The sequence below is a fragment of the Erinaceus europaeus genome, chromosome 9, assembly GCF_950295315.1.
Source record: "Erinaceus europaeus chromosome 9, mEriEur2.1, whole genome shotgun sequence".
NCBI lineage: Eukaryota > Metazoa > Chordata > Mammalia > Eulipotyphla > Erinaceidae > Erinaceus > Erinaceus europaeus.
The window spans coordinates 77,184,343-77,201,422 of record NC_080170.1 but is presented as its reverse complement, the minus strand read 5'-3'; the positions used below and the strand labels follow the sequence as shown (position 1 = coordinate 77,201,422).

Here is a 17,080-nt window from a genome sequence, read left to right as displayed (position 1 = left end):
AGATCTCTAAAAATGTAGGCCATGTTAACAGGTAGCAAGATGCACAAGGACTTTTTAATGATTTCAGTGCTGCTAGTAAATTATTTGCTTATAATGAAGACATAATGTATTTTCGTGTAAGAAATTACTTTTATCATTTGAGTTGAACCCTGGTAGGAATTAAGCAAAGAAACTTTTATCTCTGGGTGAGGTATAAGGACCATGGGAATCCTACCTGTGATTAATATTGTATGCCTATAAGAGGGCCTTGCAGCCTATGAACCAGGCTCTTAGCCTTCTCGTGGACCTCCTTTTCATTGTTTCAAAAAGGTAATGCATGTAATGGCCACAGAAGTACAAACAACAGACTAAGATAATAGAGAACTTCCCCAGTTGATCTACAGAGTCAGTATAGCCCCATTAAAATTCCAGCAAAGTATTTTTATAGTAATTGAAACTTTGATGTAGTATTTATATAGAAATTCAAAGAACCTAGTATATCCAAAAACTTAACAGGAAAAAACAAATAGGAGGATTGACTGATTTTTATAAAGAAATTTTAAAAATTTCTTTATAAAACAAAAAAAACATCAATAAGACCATAGTATAAGAGTGGTACAGTTCCACACAATTTCCACTACCAGAACTCCATATCCCATCCCCTCCTTTGAAAGCTTTTCTATTCTTTATCTATCTGGGAGCATAGACCAAAGATCATTATAGGGTGCAGAAGGTGGAAGGTCTGGCTTCTGTAATTGCTTCTCTGATAAACATTGACTGATTTTAAAACTAACTCTAAATTTACAATGGTTGAATGCTACTGGAGTAAGCAGAATAAAGTTCCAGAAGGTGGCACAGTGATAAGGCTTTGGACTCTCAAGCATGAGATCCCGAGTTTGATCCCTGACAGCACATGTGCCAAAGTGATGCCTGGTTCTTTCTCTCTCCTCCTATCTTTCTCAAATAAAATCTTTAAAAAATATATTAAAGTTCCAGAAGTAGACCCACTTACATACATTCTATTGATTGATAGAACAATTTATTTCATGAAAGAAAGACTTTTCCAGAAAATGATATTGGACAACTGGATATCCATATAAAATGGAACTTTTTATATTTTATTATTTTTATTAGTGATTTGATAATGATTGTCAAGACTGTGGTATAAGAGGGGTATGTTTCTATCTTTCCCTAGTGGGGTAGGGCTCTGGGGTCCCAGGACACAATGGCAGGCATGCCAAGGAAGTCAGGTTGGCATCATGGTAGCATCTGCAACATGGTGGCTGAGAAGAATTAAGATATACAGGACAAATTGTTTAATAAATTAGGAATGTAAATGTAATGATAGATCAGATGAGATTTGGAGTCTTCATATTGGAAGAAACTAGGAAATATATTTTAGCTATATTCCAAGGTACCCATGGCTTTACAGATTTTTGCCTGAGCCTAACAGCTAACATGCAGGTGGTCTGAAAGTATTGTCTGGGGAGATGGTGTCAAAGTTTAGACTAGGAATAGAGAGCTGGATCAGGGCAGAGAGTAGCTCCAAAATATGAGGGAAGTGTGTAAATACCATTAACTATAAACCCCATCTATCTGACCTAGGGCTCATATCTATTCATATTTAGCACAGGAGCTTGTATAGCCTCTTCATCCCTGTCAGTCTGAGCTCACAGTCCATGATTATTATTATTATTATTATTATTATTATTATTATTATTATTATTTACCAGGACACTGCTCAGGTCTGGCTTATATTGGTGCTAGACCTTTGATGCCTCAGGCATGAAAGTCTTTTTGCATAACCATTATGCTATCTCTCCAGTCCAAAAATGAAACTTAACTTGATGTACATTAATGGCAAAGGAGGTGCACTATCTAGGTGGACTATTTTGCCTTCTTGAGAATACCATACCTAAACTTCAATACTATAAATTTAATACCATACCTAAATTTTAATTTGGAATGGATCATAATGCCAAACAGGATAGAACACTAGATAAGATGAAGAAATTTGACCCTGAACTAGTCTTATTGAAAATCGTTCTATCTCTCTGGATTTTTCTTTCTTCACTTTTTAAATTAAAATATTTGTACTTATAAAATCTTTTCATTTCCTCTAGCTCCCATATTGGTAGGTTTAAAGCCCAATACTATCTTGGGACAAGTGTCAGTTACTCTGTTTCTTCAAGTTTTTGCATATTGTTTGCTTTCTCTCAAGATGTGAGCTTGCCTGCATATTTTCATACCTTGCATGAAGTCAAGTATTTGGTGCCAGAGAAGTCAGCTAGAGTTCAAGGCCTTCTCATGACATGGGGAGCATGTCTGGCCAGGAGCACGTATGACATAGAACATCTTTTAACTCAATTCATAATGCAATAAATGTCCTACCCAAGATACAGTCTTCCTCAAAAGGGTTAACTTTCTCAGGCAGAGAAGACTAAGGATGATTATAGTCTAATGGACAGGCAGGTAATGAAAGTTTATTAAAGGAAACTATAAAAATATTTGTTTTTATTTCCTGCATTTTCCTCTAGGCCCTAACTCTGGTCTATGCTGGGCCTCCCGTTGTCACATCCAACCTCAAGGCCCTATTCAAAATGTGTTTGTTCTTTTGGAAATTCCTTTATTTACAGGGTCACTTAGCATGTCCTCTCAAGACTTTTATAATTGAAAAAAATTGTGAACTGTCTTTTAGATCAACCCAAACTTGTTTGAACTTTGCAGTAGAAGGGTTTAAGATAAGTCACTGCATTATGGTAGAACTCTGAGAGTTCTAAGCTGTAGGATATATCTCCCAGAGTAAGGAAAAATTAATGCTGATTTATGGCCACACAATATGGACAGTTTCCTTTGCTTGAGGCTACTTACTGTAGGGCAAGAGTGGATGGTTGGGCACTTTAATATCTTCAGCAAACCTGGTTTTCCTATTTTACCTAATTCACAGTTATAGCAATAGTACATATGTAAAAAATAATAATAATAAAGGAAGAAAGAAAGATAGACTAGCATCTAAGTTTCCTCCAATGCATTGGGGGCCAAACTTCAACCTGTAAATGCATGGCAAAGGAGGTGCACTATCTAGGTGAACTATTTTGCCTTCTTGAGAAACATTGTAAACCAATGTTAAATCTATAATAAATAAAAATTATAACAGAAAAAAAAGAAATGTAGTCATTGACTATAAGAAAATCATTCTAAAATCTGAACTCCAGTCATATTCTGTCTTTTGAACTAGATTTTCAATGACTCCTAAACTTCCTGTAGATATACTGGGGACACTACAGACTCTAAATCTACAAACTGAACTTTGAATGAGGAACATCGTCTGTGACGTGATCTGTCAGCTGAAGGTCCTCATAAAATACTTACCAACTGATTAATTTGCTGGATTTTTCTCCCTCCATGATTCATTAGGTCTGTAGTGTGCTGGAGAGTTTAGAGCAAGAATACCGGAGAGATGAGGACTGGTGTGGTGGACGTGATAAATTGGGGCCAGCAGCAGAGATTGACCATGTCATTCCACTTATCAGCAAACACCTGGAACAAAAGGAGGCCTTTCTTAAGGTCAGAACATACTATCATTCAAGGTCTGGGATTTCTGGCTAATTCTCTCATGCTGTCTCTCTTACACACAAACACACTCATGCCACACATTCACGCACTTGCATGTGCGGGTGCCCAAGCTAGCAAAAGACTTATACTTCGTAATGAGGGCTTCTTATACCCCTGTTCTTACTAGTCTCTCAGAAGAGATACATTGTAGAGGACACATTGGCTAATTAATTAAAAAAGTTGAAAGGTTATATTTCAAACATTCATTTCCCTCAAAACTTCTGGTATCATGTCTCAGTCAGAGTATGCCACTACTACTGGTACCATATGGGTTCAGTTATCCTGATAAAATATCTTGTTGTTCAAATATTCTAGGCAGTGTTTCACTGATATTGGTAATTGAGAAAAACATAAACTTCTACTTAATTATGTTTGCTTTATAAAATATTTTTCGTTGAAGTTGGAGGTAGACAGCATAATGGTTATGCAAAGAGACTACCTTGCCTAAGGCTCTCAAGTCCCAAGTTCAATCCCCTGCACCACCATAAGCCAGAGCTGATTAAACAAATAAATATTTTTTTAAAAAATAACAAAAAATATTTTTCATTGAAAAGTATGCCTACATGTAAAACATTATGAAATAAAATTTGTATACATGGATATTGTGAAATTTGGGGTAAGAAGTAAATTAGATAACTTTTCAACTTACTAATTTTAGTTATCAATAATCAATGCTATTTTTTTCTGCTGTTTGTTTTTACTGCACTTACCTTCACAAAGGAAGCAAACCCTGTTCTGAACAGACTTTAAACTGGTGTGGACAATACTCTTTAAGCTTGTATCTATCATACTGTTTCCTCTAAGTCTCACTTTAGCTGAAGCTAAAGTGAAGAAGCAGTGTTTTTTTTTTTCTGTTTTTTTTCCCTGACACTAAAAGTAATAGTGATTTTCTTTAGTTCTTCAGGCCAGGGATGGCTCAGTGTTAAAGCCCAAGACCTACATGCCTGTAGGCTCAATAACCTCTGGTTCAATCACTAAGACCATCATATGCCAGAGTTGAGTAGTACTTGATCTCTTTTTCTCATAAATATAAATATTTTATTTTATTTTATTTTATGATAGAGGTAGAGATAGAGATAATGAAAGATATCACAAGGGGGACTGGGCAGTAGTGCAGTGGGTTAAGTGTACATGGCAAGACCCACATAAGGATCCCAGTTCAAGCCCCTGGCTCCCCACCTATAGGGGGGTCACTTCACAAATGGTGAAGCAGGTCTGCAGGTGTCTATCTTTCTCTCCCCCTCTCTGTCTTCCCCTCCTCTCTTGATTTCTCTGTCCTATCCAACAATAACGACAGCAATAACAACAACAATAAACAACAAGGGCAACAAAAAAGGAACAAAGAAAAGATACCACAATACTGAAACTTTCTTCAGAGCAGTAGGGGGCTGAGCTCAAATCCTGATTGTGCACATGGCAAAGCAACTATCCAAATGAGCTACTTCACTGACCCATAAATAAATCTCTTTAAAAGAAAAAAAAAAAAAAACCTGCCCTTTTAGGTCTTTGTTCCCATGACACATCAAGTAGAATGTGATTGTTCCCTCTTTCATCCTCAGCTAAAATGAGTCTTAAAGAAAATAGTATTATGGATCTTTCTCCTTTATGGAGATTTAAATTTCCTAGCAGTAGGATGTTTGTAAGTGTTGAGGTAGGGATGGATTTGATGGACAAATGGGTTTTTAAAATGTGGATAATTTCCTTAGATTTGGAATGTGTAGTTAACAGATTTGTTTACTGGATTTTCTTTCTCAGGTGTAAATTAAACTTATATAAAAGTGACTTACACCAGTGGTCAATCAAGAGATACTCTGGCAGCAGAGACTGGAAGTAAATATCATTAATAGTGAATCAACATATTGGTAACCAGGGGGCGACTGACATCTGATTTTTTGACAATTTTTATTGATTTAATAATGATTGACAAAATTGTAGGATATCTGGTATGAAAAAAAGAGATGCATAAGAGGTGATTTTTTGATTCAACCCAATGGTGACTTTCTTCTGTTGGAGTCAGAGTGTCCATGAACCAGAAGTGGCCTCCAAGACTCTGCTCACCCAGAGCTCTAGAAGTCCTGTTACCAACACCTCTTCTTAGGTATCTTAGGTTACAGGCACTTGTTGGAAATTGGGGCCTCACACTTCTATCTCTCTCAGGCCTGTACCCTGGCAAGGCGGAATGCTGAAGTATTTCTCAAGTACATCCACAGGAACAATGTCAGCATGCCCAGTGCTGCCAACCACACACGGGGACCTGAGCAGCAAGTGAAAGGTCAGTGTGACTGAAACCTGTAGCAGTGACTCTGCACTAGTCTTCATGTGACTCTGTGTAACCAGAGACTCTGCACTAGTCTTCATGTACTCTCAGATTTTCTGATTCTTTGCCTTGGAGAAGAAAAAGCCTGGGTAGCATAGGCAATGGTGAATCATGGGCTTTTCTTTTTCATTTTATTTTTTTAAATGCATCAAGATTTGGAATGGAAAACTGAGCATGAAGCTTTCTTATTTATCATAGAGTCTAAAGCAGTGCTATCTAGTAGGACTTTCTGAAATAATAAATCAGGCTATATCTACACTGCCCAGAATAATGCCATTGGTCACATGTGGCTGTGGTTGGTATGACTAAAGAAGTGTGTACTCCTATTGAATATTAATTTAAATTCATATAGCAAATGGGGGCCAGGCAGTAGCACAGCAGGTTAAGTGCACATGGCACAAAGCTCAAGGACTGGTGTAAGGATCCCAGTTTGAGCCCCTGGCTCCCCACCTGCAGGGCGTTCACTTCATGGGTGGTGAAGCAGGTCTGCAGGTGTCTCTCTTTCTCTCCCCCTCTCTGTCTTCCCCTCCTCTCTCCATTTCTCTCTGTCCTATCCAGCAATGACAGCAATAACAACCATAATAATAGCAACAATGATGAACAACAAGGGCAACAAAGGGGAAAAAGGTGGCCTCCAGGAGCAGTGGATTCGTAGTGCAGACACCGAGCTCTAACAATAACCCTGGAGGCAAAAAAAAAAAAAAAAAAAAAACACATATAGCAAATGTGGTTAATGGCTTCTATTTGAAAAGCAGAAAACCAAGAGTTTCTTAGGAATTGGCACATAAACTAAGAAAAAAGAACTCTAAACCTATTTTTATTACTTCTGTTTAAGGCTTCCATTTTCTGATTTAAAGATATGTAAGGATATTGAGACTCAATATCAGAGTGAAACAGAGATAAATTGACAGAGCAGGGGAGATAAGAGAGAGAGAGAGAGAGAGGGAGGGAGACGCCTGCAACCTGCTTTGCCACTCATGAAGCTTCCCCCCTGTAGGTAGGGATCAGGGGATTGAACCTGGGTCCTTGAGCATTCGACCAGATGTGCCTCCACCTGGCCCCAATAGGAATTAATTAATTAAATAACTAATTAATTGATAATTAATGTTCAACTTATTGGGGAATTAATGGTCTATAATCAACAGTAAAATAAAATACATTAGTTTGTACATGTGTAACAGTTCTCATTTTTCCACATAAAAATTCAAACCCCACTAGGTCCTCCTCTGACTTCCAGGTACTGAAGCCTCCTCCCATTCCTAGAGTATTTTACTTCAGTGCAGTACACCAAAGCATTTTTTTAAAAATTGCTTGTTTTTTCCATACTATTAAAAACTCCATGGAATTTAGAGTAACATTGAAGATTATCTAGACCAGTACCCTAATGGAGTATGGAAGACAGGAGTCTCTTGTCAAAATGCAGGTTCTAACTCAAAATTTTTGTGTGGGACTTGAGGGTCTGTGCTTCTTTCAAGCTCCTGAGGACCATATTTGGAGTAGCAAGAGTCTCAACATCTTCCCATATCTTTTTTTTTTAATTTTTTATATTTATTTATTTTCCCCTTTTGTTGCCCTTGTTTAACATTGTTGTGGTTATTGATGTTGTTGTTATTGGATAGGACAGAGAGAAAGGAGAGAGGAGGAGAAGACAGGGAGAAAGACAGACACCTGCAGACCTGCTTCACTGCCTGTGAAGCAACTTCCCTGCAGGTGGGGAGCCAGGGGCTCAAACCAGGATCCTTACACTGGTCCTTGTGCTTTGTGCCACGTGCCCTTAACCTGCTGTGCTACCACCCAACTCCCATCTTCCCATATCTTTAAACCAGAAAATGGAAGCCTTAAACAGTCAATAAGTAATAAAAGTAGGTTTAGAATGTTTTTTTTAAAAAAATAACTTGCTATATAACTACATTAAGCTTAGATTTTTCTGAAGAACTCCTTTCTCTGGACCACACAGAAAATAGCCATTTCTCTGACAAAGCAGAGAAATAGAACATAATCCCCTCCCCTCAACTAAGCCCAGGAAGGGAACAGTAACTGACTAGTAATGAGGATAAGGACAAACTGAGATTTGGTGGACAGGGGTGGGGTGATGTGGGTGGGACATATTGATTAGCTTCATCTTACAGTTCAGAGAATTTAGCAGTTGGGAAGATCAGAAGCCGCTGGCTAGAATTAAACTGAGGAATCAAAATTACTGCAAAGAAGAGGGAAGGAAGTGTTCCTTTTTCAGATGTACTGCTGTTTGTGAAGGGACCCTGTGGGTAGCCAGCATTATTTCACCCTCCCTTTCCAGCATGTTTCAAAGCATATGTTCTGAATTCCAAGTGTAGGCAGCAGCTTGGGTCACCCATCTGCCTGCTGAGAAATTGCACACCCACAAACACCTTGGTGTGCTTAGAGCAGCAGACACTCAGAAAGTGAGAACTGCTGTACCGTCTTTCTGGCAAAGAAAGTTGTTGCCCTAGGACCACTTTCAAGATGAAGAAAAATGAGACCTAAAATTCTTTAGAATTTTTGCCTGATCTGAATTAATTTGCTTAGCCACCGTAGAGGACCTGCAATGAACAAAACTCCAGTTTGGAGACATAGAGGGGATACAGGTTCTCTTTGCCAAGTGGAAGTTTCTATCTGACTGGACTACAGGCTTACCTTCTCCTTTTTGTGTTTTTTCCTTTCCACCTCCTGCCTGGACCTAAAGTCAGTGCTACCAATTAGGTTTTTATTAAGGTGAATAACAAAACATAACAAAATTTTTCAGTGACACACAATTTAAGCACTCAGTTATTATTTAAGTAATTTGTTGGCTGGGAGGGTGGGGTGGGAAGTCAGCTGCCTTGATTGAATTTAACTTGATAACAGCTTTCAGCTCTTATAATTGGGTCCAAAACCGGGAAATTTGTATCTAGAAGTAAGATTCCCTGTAAATGTGACTCCAGGACAGCTGCCCAGGGGCCACCATTTAGAAGTTTTAAAATTCTCCTCTGCTGTATTGTGTGCATAGTACAGAGCAGAAAGAGTGGCATGTGATATGGGTTACACTTATAATTATACCATCCCTTACAGCACTTACATCATCTATCACCCTTCCTAGAACTCTTCAAGACTGGATAGAACTCTTGACAAGTCCATTTACTCTCAGTAGACTCCAGGGACCAGTTGAGTTTGTTGCTATTTTAGGGACTGATACTTCTCCAGGCCTTTTACCATCAAGAACTAACTTTGGTGTGCAAGAGTATCAGGGTCACTTTTAAGTCAACTGAGGGACATATTCTTCTTCCCTTTGTTGATATAACATCATAAATTAGATCTCACCTCAGTCTCCCTGATCTTACTCCCCTTTGGAAGTCCTCTCTATCCCAGGTTTTGGTTCCCTTGATTCTGATTCTTGTATTATTAATCCCATGGGAGGCATGAAAGTACCTGGGATATGGAGCAAGCACAGCTGGTTGGGTTTGTTCATGACCTTTCTATGACTAGGATTCCTCTCCTCTTCCCTGCAGCAATCTTGAGTGAGCTCTTACAGAGAGAGAATCGAGTTCTGCATTTTTGGACTTTGAAGAAGAGGCGCTTAGACCAGTGCCAGCAATATGTGGTGTTTGAGCGCAGTGCTAAACAGGTATGTCCATAGATTTTCCTGGCTTTGGCCCAGGTCTGGGAACTATACAGAAGTCCAGATGGTCAAGGCTTGAGGTAGTACAGTAGGGAGTCACAGCAGCAGGGAGAGTAGAGATGGGAGGTGGGATAAAGAGAGGACTGTTACTTATCCATCATCCAGCTTTTACCAAGTGCTCTATTCAGTAATTGCTACCAGAATTTGTATGGAGACTCTGGAAATAGATTGTACTTAACTATTGGACTATGTTGAGCCTGACCTAGAAGAACCCTAGTCTGATGGATGATGCATTTTCTTTGTTTGTGCAGTGTTCCAAGCCTAGCAGGTAGGGTTATTCATGAGAACAGCTTCCAAGCTAGATACTAATCCAGTTGTTTCATGGTCCAGCCAGCATTTCCTAGGTTCATCATACTGTCCCAACCACAGATCTTATGGTACTTTTGAATGTTTTCCTAATAACAAATGTCTTTTGTTGGACTGGGTGAGTTGTTTTCTCCCACAGGCACTGGACTGGATACAAGAAACAGGTGAATATTACCTCTCAACACATACCTCCACTGGAGAGACAACAGAGGAAACTCAGGAACTGCTGAAAGAATATGGGGAATTCAGGGTGCCTGCCAAGGTAGGAAGCATCTTGGAGCTGCTCCCAGTTCACGCAATACTCTGTATTCTGACTAATTGCACAGTATAGAAAGGACGCCAGCCCCTGTACATGGCAATGTTTGAACACAGTAGCAGAAGAGAAACATACAGGCATCAGAGAATTGCTGCTACTTGATAGAGTATATATATGCCAGAAATCAACTTCTATACACTTACTTCCAAGTTCTCATTTTCATGCTTCATATTTATGAAACCTATATATTCTGTTGGGCCAAATAAATCAAAAGGATATATTCATATGTAACTTTTACATGTATGACCATCCATATCTACCCACATACTGACATACAAATGGCTTGGGAAGTCTACTTCTGGGAGGGCCAGTGACTATGGTAGATTTATGAAGCAGGCAAGTCTCTTATTTCCTGAACTGACTTTTTCCATATGCCCTCAGACATATGAATGAGCCAGACTGGGGTCTCTGGGGAGCAAGATACACAGGTGCATATGCTATGCCTCTCCATTCATACAGGGGCAGGAACTTCTCTATGAGGAGGGAATCTCATTTTCATCTTTACCCACAGCCCAGATTTGATTTGAGAACTTAAGGTCTGAATGAAAGTATGATCTGCTTCAGCTTTCTCTTTGTAATGTCCTATCACTCACAGTAGGTCATTACTTTCTTGGTATGACTTCCTCACATGGGAGATGCGTTTCCTAGAGTAAGAGCTGTTTTTTGTGGGGGCCATGCAGGTGAACAATGTTCATCTCCAAATACTATATGATGTTACAGTGAATGTTTTTTCTACTTTTCTGTGACAAAATTAAATCACTAACCTCATTCCTATGCTGATATTTCTGAAATGGTTATTCACTTTAAAGGCATATATTGAAGAAAAAAATGAAAGAAAAAAAGGCTTGCCTGCTTGCCTTAATACATGGATAACACTGAATCATGGAAAATAATATCTAATTGCTACTGTGTTGTAGAATTCCTTGACTATAACTATAAACCTCCCTTCATGTATGTAAAGTGTATAAAATACACCAGAACTCAAGGGTCTTCTTAGCCAATTCCCAGTGTTTTATCTTTGTCTTTTATCTGGCTGAGATGTTTCTCCTGCTGTCTTATCTACCTTTACACCAAAGTTCTGTTTCTGTGTCTCCCAGACCTGGGTACCATCAACCCCACTGTCTGATTCAACTCATAGCTTTTGGGTTGGTGGAGTGTGCAAGTTGTTATAGTGTTGGAGGCTAAATCTCCCTTGACATGTGGCAGGCCAAGCAGTTCTCTCTGGTATTTTTCAAACAGAACATTTTCTTTTGAGGGAAGCTATAGATGAACCTAGAATGGCATGGAAGGTGAGAATGGTGGAAAGAAAGGCTCTACTATCTATTGGACTGTTGCTCTAGTGATTTTTCTGTCTTAGATTCCCTCAATTATCTAGATTATAACATGGTTTCCAAACTTTGGACCAGATTTTCTCCAATCCAAAAGATAATTTTACTGTTTACATTGTTTAAATATTCTTTTTTTTCTATTAAAATACATCCATCAGTGATGTATAAGTACCTAAGTTGATGGTAGGATTAGTAAACAGACACCTATCATAGAAGGATGAAAGATTATACCCACTCATGTTACAACTTTCTTGGAAATCATTATTTCCCTAATAAAGCAATAAAAAGTATATTAGTCTTTCCAAATTGACTTTAGAATTTCAGAATCCAAATTTTTAAAGACAAACAAGTGTTTACTTTTTGATTATCCCTCCCATTTTCCATATCATACCTTATCTTAGTCCTATTCCCCCATGAGATCTTTCTTGCCCATGCTTGTCCACTTTCATTTGTTCCCTTTTTAAAATTCCTGTAGTGTTAATGATATATACTTCTCTTTTGACATTCAGTTACATAATGTCCTGAGTTACTTAAGTACTCTGAAAAATTGTCTCCTCTGGAGATGATAAACTATGTGTGGAAGGAGAGAGAATGAGTTCTTTCTTTTTTTCTTTCATTTACCTGGCGGGACTGTCCCCATGGTCTTCTGCACAGTGTTATAGACAAAGCAGGTACTGAAAAAACTCTTGCTAGAAATGAACTTACCCCACATGTCAAGAGTTCTACCTTGCTTACTCCTGTGAAAGACATCAACTTCATTAATGCCTTTTTAACAGAAACTAAGGACACAGTTCTCTTGTGAAAGAGATGGGGTTAACCTTTTTTTGTTTTGTTTTGTTTTCTCTGACTTTTTAAATTTTTTAAAATTTACTTATGAAAAATATTGATGGGAGTCAAGCTGTAGCACAGTGGGTTAAGCGCACATGGTGCAAAGCGCAAAGACCGGCATAAGGATCCCGGTTAGAACCCCCGGCTCCCTACCTGAAGGGGAGTCGCTTCACAGGCAGTGAAGCAGGTCTGCAGGTATCTGTCTTTCTCTCTCCCTCTCTGTCTTCCCCTCCTCTCTCCATTTCTCTGTGTCCTATCCAAAAATGACGACAACAATAAAACAATAAGGGCAACAAAAGGGAATAAATATTTAAAAAATATTGACAAGACTATAGGATAAGAGGGGCACAATTCCACTTTTAAACCAGCTAATTGGATTTCTTAGATCCTAGCATGTGCTCACTTACTTGATGTTTAGAAAGCTTTTCTTCTGGCTGACACAGTGAAGGGAAAGAGCCAGGAACCAAGGGCCAAAAGCAGATAGGCCCTGCCACTTACTGGTGTCATTAACTTGGACAAGCGCTGAACCTCTTTGGGCATCAGTTTTCATCTGTGTCCCACACCACTTCCTTTCACTTACTTCCTAGAGATGCTTTGAGATTCAAATGTGAATCATATGCGACATCCACATCTGTGTTAACTGGCAAAATACTATATTAATGTAAGAGATTCTTTCATCAGTAATCAGAATGACTAACATGTATTGTTCAAAGTTCCTCTGTTGAGTACTGTATTCCAGGCATTAGCAATTCACACAGCAACTTATAGTGACCCTGCAGTGGAAATGCTGTTATGCTCTCTGTTTTGAGGATGAAGGAATGAGGAACAGAGAGTTTAAATAATTTAAAGAACTCCTCGTCAAGTAAGTCACTGAGCTGGTCTATAACCCAGGGCAGCCTGACTATGAGGTATCTATGACTGCCATAAAGAAAAGAAAGGAGTCAAATGAAAGGCTATGTGAGCAAATGCAACCCTGTAATAGATGATCCTCTCTTGGGGCAGCAAACAAAGGAGAAGGTAAAGCTTTTGATTCAACTGGCTGATAGCTTTGTGGAAAAAGGACACATTCATGCCACAGAAATCAGGAAATGGGTGACAACGGTGGACAAACATTATAGAGACTTCTCCTTGAGGATGGGAAAATACCGATATTCCCTGGAGAAAGCCCTTGGAGTCAACACAGAGGTAGGAAGAGGGTTGCCCAGCTGGACGGCCTTTCTTGTCTTCCTTGGTAACAATGTTGTCATGACACTGGAAAGAAGCAGGGATTCTAGAACAGTCCTTCTCAGTGAAGTTGCCTTGAGTGGCTTTTCAGAAAAAGGAATTAGTCTTGCTGAGCTGTTCAAATTCAGTCTCCTTCCTCCAGCCTCCCATGATTAGTGTTAGAACTATTGCAAAATTGACTGGTGGGGGTACAAGACTATGAATGCAAAACAAAGTCTTTCTCTGTGTAGAGTTAATTGTTGACTTTGAAGACTGAACTCTTTATCCTGGCTTCAACAGTACCACCTTTCACTCAATTATGCTAATCAGCAAATGATTAAAGTCCCCAGTATGTATACTAGTGCTTCTTCAAGAATAAGGGATGTAATTTGTGAAAAAGGTATTAGACATTTCAACTGAAAAGAGGTGCTATTTGCCATGAATCAAGGGAAAGACTGACTTTTAATCTCTTCTTTATAATGAGGGTCAGTAACCTCTGAATTAAGAGCTAAATACAGCCTGGCAATTTAAGCTTAAGGTTTCTAATTCTAGGCTCCTGCTCTGAGGCAGAGCAGACTAGAGAGTAATGTGGTCAAACCACTAAGATTGGGAGATTAATGTGTCCCCCCAGACTTTAATGTGTTTTTTTCTAAAGGTTCCCATCAAATGTAAATACAAAAGCAGTAATTGAAATAAGGGATTATCAATTAAAAATGTTAGTAATTGTTCTGTCATATAACTTTCCACTTTAAAGGAAATGTCTTATTTGCATAAGACATGACATTTATTTTTAATTATTTTTCTTCAACAGTACAAGTTTTCTTATATATTTTCTTCTGTTTCACATCTATTTTAAGGACTAGGAATCATTCTTGCATGTGTGTGTGTTTATGCTTGTATCTGTGTATTTAGATTTAATAAAGAGCAAACTCTGTAGAGAAATAAGACAGTAATTATCAATTTTATTTTTTTTCCTTTAGAAAAAAAAACTTGACCTGAACACTTTATAACTTTTATTTGGGGTGGGGGAATCCTATGAATAAGAATGCTATGGGTGGCAGCTGGTGGGATTTTGTCATTCTCTCATCCTCCATTATTTCTTTTTTTTTCTTTCTATAACCTTCCCTCCCCTACTCTGCTGAGTTGTCCTCCCAAAGCATTCCCAAGGTGACTTTTGATATCTATGTAGGATAATAAAGACCTGGAGCTGGACATCATCCCAGCAAGCCTTTCAGATCGTGAGGTTAAGCTACGGGATGCCAACCATGAAATCAATGAAGAAAAGCGGAAGTCAGCCCGGAAGAAAGAGTATGTTTGGGGGAGTTTTCACCTTTCTGGCAGGCTTCTCATGATTGTGTTTAATTTTCACTGCCACCTGTCCCTTTTACGGCTTAGTGAATCTTCATCAAACATGGAGGTTTGAATGGACACTATTGGTACTTCCATTGATAATATTAATTCACTACAGACTTTTAAGTTCTACCCCACATTCTGTCCTTCACGTGAGTTGTTCTCATGGTTTACTAATTTTCTAAGCATCAAACTTCATAGTTTCAAAACTTAGCATGAACCAAACCAACTATGCTCTCCCTTCTGATTTTCTACTTCCTGTCTATAGTGTCATTCCCCTTACAGTTTGCCAGCCTTGATGCTTAACCTGACAGTTCATGATCACTCTGTTTTGTTTTTATGTTGTTATTACAAAGTCACACATACCCAAAGATCCTGCAAAGTATTTATAAAGAACTTTTGGAAAAAATTAAAAAAAATTTTTTTTTTTGGAAGATGCTCTTGTTGTTGTTATTAAAGTTAGGGGTGGGGGAGAGTATTTCATTAGACTAAGAAGCCCTGTGTAGTTGATGTGTTAAAGTTGAAGTTGGACTGCAGATCTTTTTGAACAAAAGAAACTAAAAGTGTTCTGTAAAGTCAGAGCTTGTATTTTATCTAGGGAGTGTATTTGTTTGGGCTAGTGTTCCAAAATATGTCAAATTGAGTAGTTTAATAAACAAGGTATTCTCAGGGTTTATTCCTTCTATGGACTAGGAGGGAAGATCTGTTTCAGACTTTCCTCTTTGTCTTATAAATGGCTGTCTTGATTGCATGGCATTCTTCCTTAAATTATACCTGTATCCATATCCTTCCCTTTTAGAGATGCCATTCCTTTTGGAATAGGGTGTCCTAAAAATCAGTATGATTTTCTTCAGTATGAAACTTTTTTCATTTTGTTGGAAGTTTAATGGATTCTCAGTATGATTACCTCTGCAATAACATTATTCTCAAGTAAGGTCACATTCCAAGGTTCTGGGATGTCAACACATGAATTTTAAAAGGGATCACAGTTCTCCTTACAGTCAGGGAAATGAAGAGACCACATTTAGCCAAATCTTCCTGCTAGATTTACTCTTTGGCACCAAGTAGCCAGAAAATGATAAAATATTGTGGAAAAAAATAACACAAAATGTAGTATAGTGGAGTTAAGTTATAGAGACAGTCAAAACTGCATAAAACAGACAAACTCGAGAGAAGGCAGAATGCCAGAAACCAAAGGCAGTAAGGTCAAAAGCCACTTTACTAAGCATATTAAATTATGTTCCTTCTATTGTCCTTAAATTCTCTTGTTTTCCAAGTACCTTTAATGTTCTTGAAACTGTGTATATAGGCCTGATTTATCACTTGCAGCAATCCCATGTGATCAGTTGTTCTGTAAGTAAAGAATTTTAGAATTAGAGGAGCAGGTCTTACCTATAAACTGCAAAATCATAATTCAGTTTCTGTTTGTCAGACTCCAAAGCTCGTGGACTTTGTACTTTACTAACAGAGTACAAATACTAAGAGTGATTAAGGGAATTTTTTGATTAAGTAATTTTGTTTTTATGTGTTTTATTTTTAATAAGACAGACCAGAGCGCCACTGAACTCTGGTTTAATGTGTTGTCTAGGATCGGACCTGGGATGTCTGGGGCTTCAGGCATGAAAGTTTGGTGAACAGATATCATGCTATCTCCTCAGCCTCAAATCAGTTATTTTAATAGGGAGTTCATTGCCAGGACAGTATACTACTGTAAGGAAAGCTCCACAGAGATAAAGATAGTTCCTGTTTTAATATTTCATGAGAAATTTCCATCGGGGCAGTCTTACTCAAAATCCTTATGTAAAGAAACACCTGGAAGTATACGGTTTTCATTATTACCTACCATTAAAAAACTGACAAGAAAATCTAAGATGAATCTGTGCTATGTTAATATTATTGAGTATCATAGGCTAGCTAAAAAGCACCATTTATAGTGAAATTTTGTGGAAGTGAATCTAATAAAACAAACACTATAGGAAAGGCATGTGTTATATAAGTATACTGTGTTATTCATTTGGGGGCCCAAGGAGGAAGGGCCCCCTCCCCCTAGATGTGTAGCACAACTTCTCTTTGTGAAATACTCAAGAGCCAACCATTAACATTGTAATTTTTTCCATCAGTTCAGCACCATACACATAGGTTTGTGGTACAAAAGTGAGTCATGT

At 38.3% G+C, this 17,080-nt stretch overlaps 1 protein-coding gene across 26 annotated transcripts in view; it reads left to right on the top strand.

Annotated features, from left to right (window-relative positions):
• The window catches only part of KALRN (kalirin RhoGEF kinase), an 866,834-nt gene that overhangs the window by 540,745 nt on the left and 309,009 nt on the right, over positions 1 to 17,080 (top strand). For all 26 annotated transcript variants that reach the window (XM_060198227.1, XM_060198226.1, XM_060198224.1 and 23 more), the window contains exons 18-23: positions 3,397 to 3,546; positions 5,752 to 5,866; positions 9,415 to 9,530; positions 10,030 to 10,152; positions 13,365 to 13,547; positions 14,755 to 14,873. In XM_060198227.1, coding sequence (XP_060054210.1) covers positions 3,397 to 3,546; positions 5,752 to 5,866; positions 9,415 to 9,530; positions 10,030 to 10,152; positions 13,365 to 13,547; positions 14,755 to 14,873 — 806 coding nt within the window. The remainder of the gene's footprint in view (positions 1 to 3,396; positions 3,547 to 5,751; positions 5,867 to 9,414; positions 9,531 to 10,029; positions 10,153 to 13,364; positions 13,548 to 14,754; positions 14,874 to 17,080) is intronic.